Source organism: Priapulus caudatus, unplaced genomic scaffold, assembly GCF_000485595.1.
Source record: "Priapulus caudatus unplaced genomic scaffold, Priapulus_caudatus-5.0.1 Scaffold911, whole genome shotgun sequence".
Taxonomy (NCBI): Eukaryota; Metazoa; Priapulida; class Priapulimorpha; order Priapulimorphida; family Priapulidae; genus Priapulus; species Priapulus caudatus.
Window position 1 is genome coordinate 102,604 of NW_014577972.1, and position 4,075 is coordinate 106,678.

General features: G+C 46.4%; 1 protein-coding gene across 1 annotated transcript in view; it reads left to right on the plus strand.

Annotated features, from left to right (window-relative positions):
- LOC106814359 overlaps positions 1 to 4,075 on the plus strand; it is a 24,496-nt gene that overhangs the window by 4,772 nt on the left and 15,649 nt on the right. The window contains exons 5-7 of the mRNA XM_014818672.1: positions 234 to 418; positions 2,664 to 2,814; positions 3,509 to 3,644. Of these exons, the coding sequence (XP_014674158.1) occupies positions 234 to 418; positions 2,664 to 2,814; positions 3,509 to 3,644 (472 nt within the window). The remainder of the gene's footprint in view (positions 1 to 233; positions 419 to 2,663; positions 2,815 to 3,508; positions 3,645 to 4,075) is intronic.

Genomic DNA, 4,075 nt, shown 5'->3' on the forward strand with positions numbered 1-4,075 from the left:
CTACTACTACTCTCTCTACTACTACTCTCTCTCTCTCTACTCTCTCTCTACTACTCTACTCTCTCTCTACTACTCTACTACCTACTCTCTCTCTCTCTCTCTCTCTCTCTCTCTCTCTCTCTCTCTCTCTCTCTCTCTCTCTCTCTCTCTCTCTTCTCTCTCTCTCTCTCTCTCTCTCTCTCTCTCTCTCTCACGAGGCAAGAATATGAAATAATGCAACGAGATGTTTACAGGGAATATCGCCAAAGTTGGAATTCACGACCGACACGGCGTTGAGGCAGTACACGTGGCCGAACCAGCAGGACAAGATGGGGGGCGAAGATGAGGATGACCTGAACATGGCCGAGGGAACGACGAAGGCCAGGCCGCAGTCGGTGCCGCTCACCAAGCTGAGAAAGAACCACAAGGACAGTATTAAGTAAGTGAATGCACGCGCGTGCACTGGGTGGTGGGGTGAGGCAGAGATTTATGTGTGTACGGCCATGTTAGTTGTCCTAAACTTGAATTCTTAAACTTAAATTTACAATAAAATTCATAGAGAGTGCTTCTCTCGATACCTATCTAATGCGTGGAAGCGAAAACATGCTCTCGTCATTTTTGCGTCAAAGACGATCAGTGAGCCCAGAAACCAGCCAATTGGAAAGCCAGGGAAAAGTCGACGCAATCTCGTTCGATGCCCGCCGTCATCGATGATACTCGAAAATCATAATTAATTTAGATGCGTTTTTTATATTATTCATTGGCGGATACCCGACCGCAACACGTTGATTGTGTGCAGTCATGTTTCGTGATGGTGTATGTCGCTCGTGCGTACGTGCTGTAGTGTGTGTAACACACGCATTAGCATCGCTGCGCGTGTTAACCGAATCTTGCCATGCAAACCACCGTGCCAGCTCTCCAGCCAGCCGCCCCCTGTATTCGCCGTGTCGCATGCACACGCAATTACATGCATAATGCACGAGGCACTTTGTGGTACAATCTCGCGATGCCATATGTTTATTACGCAGTAATTAACAAATTAATTTTTGAGCTTGCGTCGCTCTGTGAGCCCGCAGGCGATTCATTGTGCTTTTTCAGAGTGTAGTGTTCCTCTGGGAGGTTTTTTGTCTTGCAATGCAACGTCGCCATTGTTTAAGCAGGCCATGTCATAGTCGGGCATGTATTAGCTAAGTAAATTTCGTGTGGCGGAAGATGACGTTGGCGAGCGGGTGAAAAGCCAAGCGCAAGTCTTTTGCGATGATGTTTTGCCTCGGCGAAAGAAGCGATCTCGTCATCGCATGATTAAACTCGCGCATAAGTCATTTATGAGTCTTTGCGTGAATTATTCGGCGTTTGTGCTCGATGGACGCATTTTTGGCGCAATTTTTTGTCACGAATTTTCCTTGATGCTAGCGGGCTGGTTGGCACTGCCGACGTACCATGAGCTTCTTACCCTGCAGTGACGAGCTTACCTCCCTATACATTGTGGATAGACCGATAAAGGTCAAATCCCCATGCGCCAATCAAATGCGCCATGCGCCCGGTACTGCTACCACACCCATACACGCCCATGTAGCCATATCTGTACAGGATGTTTACAAGCTCGTCACAGGGGGTAAGGAGGTCACGCCACACTGGCCTCCCAAGTTTCCACCGTAATAAATCCTTCTCCTTTGTAAATCGTATTCATTCATCATCATTCATTCATCGTCATTCGCTAATTGTCATGCAGTTGTCATCATTCCTTCATTGCACTATCTTCTTCACGTTTCTTCCTAATCCTATTTCGTTATGCATTGATCATCGCAATCCAACGGAACTCATTCCTATCACCACTTTTAGCATTTCCTTTGAGCGGCGGCTATACAGTGTAACCACCTGTATAAAACGGTCACTTGCCTATAAAGGACCGTTTTAGGGGTTTCCAATGAGTGACCGTTATGTACAGGTTTGGAGTGTGTATAGTAATAGTAGAGAGCTTGAGAGCACCTGCATAATGCAACGCCCTGCCATATCTCGGCAGGCGATCACGACTCGTCCTTGACCTTCATGTAAAACCTAATTCATTACATCAATGATCATAGCTTTACGAGCACGTACACTAGCTGCTATATGTCTCACATTAGCAGGTCTACTATAGCAATTACACTAGCAGTTATGAGTCGCTTTATGGCCCAAGCTTCAGCGGGCAATAGCACGAATATTACGTATACACGTACGAGGCGAATGTTTGTAAAAAAAATTGTGGTAATTTTTCTTATTATGTAGAGCCACTATTATGTAGAATGGCTGAATCAAACTCTTACTCATAAGATTTGTAATTTGCTAGTGTCTTTTAAACTAGTCGAAATACGAAGATATCTGGGCAGTTCGGCCTAGCGTGTGCACATTGAATACTCACCATGGGCAATGTATGAGATGTGACACTTTCCTTACATCAGAAAGGACCAGTAAAGTGAGAATTATAGTGCAGCAATTCAACCATAACGAGTGAAAAAACACAAATTGTATATTTAAAGTTTATATTCTAAATACTTAATGTTTAATATGTGAAATACATTATTAATTATTATCATATTAATAATCCTCATACGTGAGTAGTAAAAAAAACATTTAATAAATTTAACGATTGCAATCGCAAACGATACGATTTACGGCGACGTAATCTTGCGCTGCATTTTCAGCTCGAAGAGACGGACGCCGGAGCGCGAGCGGGAACGCCACCTGGTGCGCACACGGAGTTTGAGTGATGTCAGCTCGAGTCAGTACAGCCCTGCAAGCTTCCACGGCTCCTTCACCTGCCTCAACGGACGGCCGCCATTTGTCGTCAGACATGTAAGTCGTGTGCACGTGTTACCGTGATGCGTGCAGTCGAACATGCGTTAGCAGGCACCTCTATAGAACGGACACCTGTCTATAAAGGACAACCTCTATAGAACGGACACCTGTCTATAAAGGACGCTTTTGGTGGTTTCCTTGATTGGCATTTGTAGTCCAACTCTATAGAGCGATTATCTGTCGAAAAAGGACACTTTGGGCATTTCTCTTGAATGACCCTTATTCTATGGTTTGACTTTACGTACCCACATAGCATGCAGCAGTTGGGCCAAAGTTGGGTTTAAAACTGCTTACTTCAGGACATGCTAACGTTTGGCCAATTGTGACGTGGCGTGCAAACAACGTTATTGTTCTCTCACGTTCGAGTCTTAAATTCACCTCGAGTGGCTTTTAGAACAATAGTGTCAGAAAACTCACTTTCCCTCTCTGATGTTTCCTCGCTTAATAATAACAAGCCTGGGGCGGTAGGAGTGCCTAACAGAGTGTTAATGCGATTCACGATCACGTTTTGCGGATAAATGACAAGGATTGATGTTTACTATTAGTATACGCTATCTCGATAATCGTCGGAGGAGATTCTGCGGCTGCTGCCGAGTACTTGTGGCACCTCTCTCTCTCTCTCTCGTGGTGAGGTGTATTTGTTGCAACCACCAGCAGCGTCGTTCCCTGATGTTCTCCGTTTCACCACCAGGTGGCAGACCACATGCCGTCGCCGTCGCCGTGGGCGCTTAACTTCGGCCGCATGATGACGAGGAACTCTGTGAATCGCGCGCGCGTCAACCTGACGTCGGCGTCGTTTCCGATTCGGCGAAAGGCGGCAGCAATGGGTAACGTTAACATGAGTAGCCTGAGTGCTGTGAGCATGTAGTGCGTGTGTGCATGCGAGTGGCGTGCGTGTAGTGAGCGTGCGTTAAATGAATGTACGATTAAGCAATCCGTGTATGTACGTAAAGTAATAGTGTGCATGTGCTAGCGTGTGTATGTACACCTGCAAACACGCTGGCCGTTGCATGTACACATGCACAGATGTACACGCGCACACATGCACGTGCATGCGCACACGTGCGTGCACGCACACACTTACGTATACTTCTGAATGCACATACATATACATCATACACACATGCAAGTGCACGTACGCACGCACACGCACATGCACACACACACGCACACACACACGCACACACACACACACACACACACACACACACACACACACACACACACACACACTACTCACACACACACACACACACAC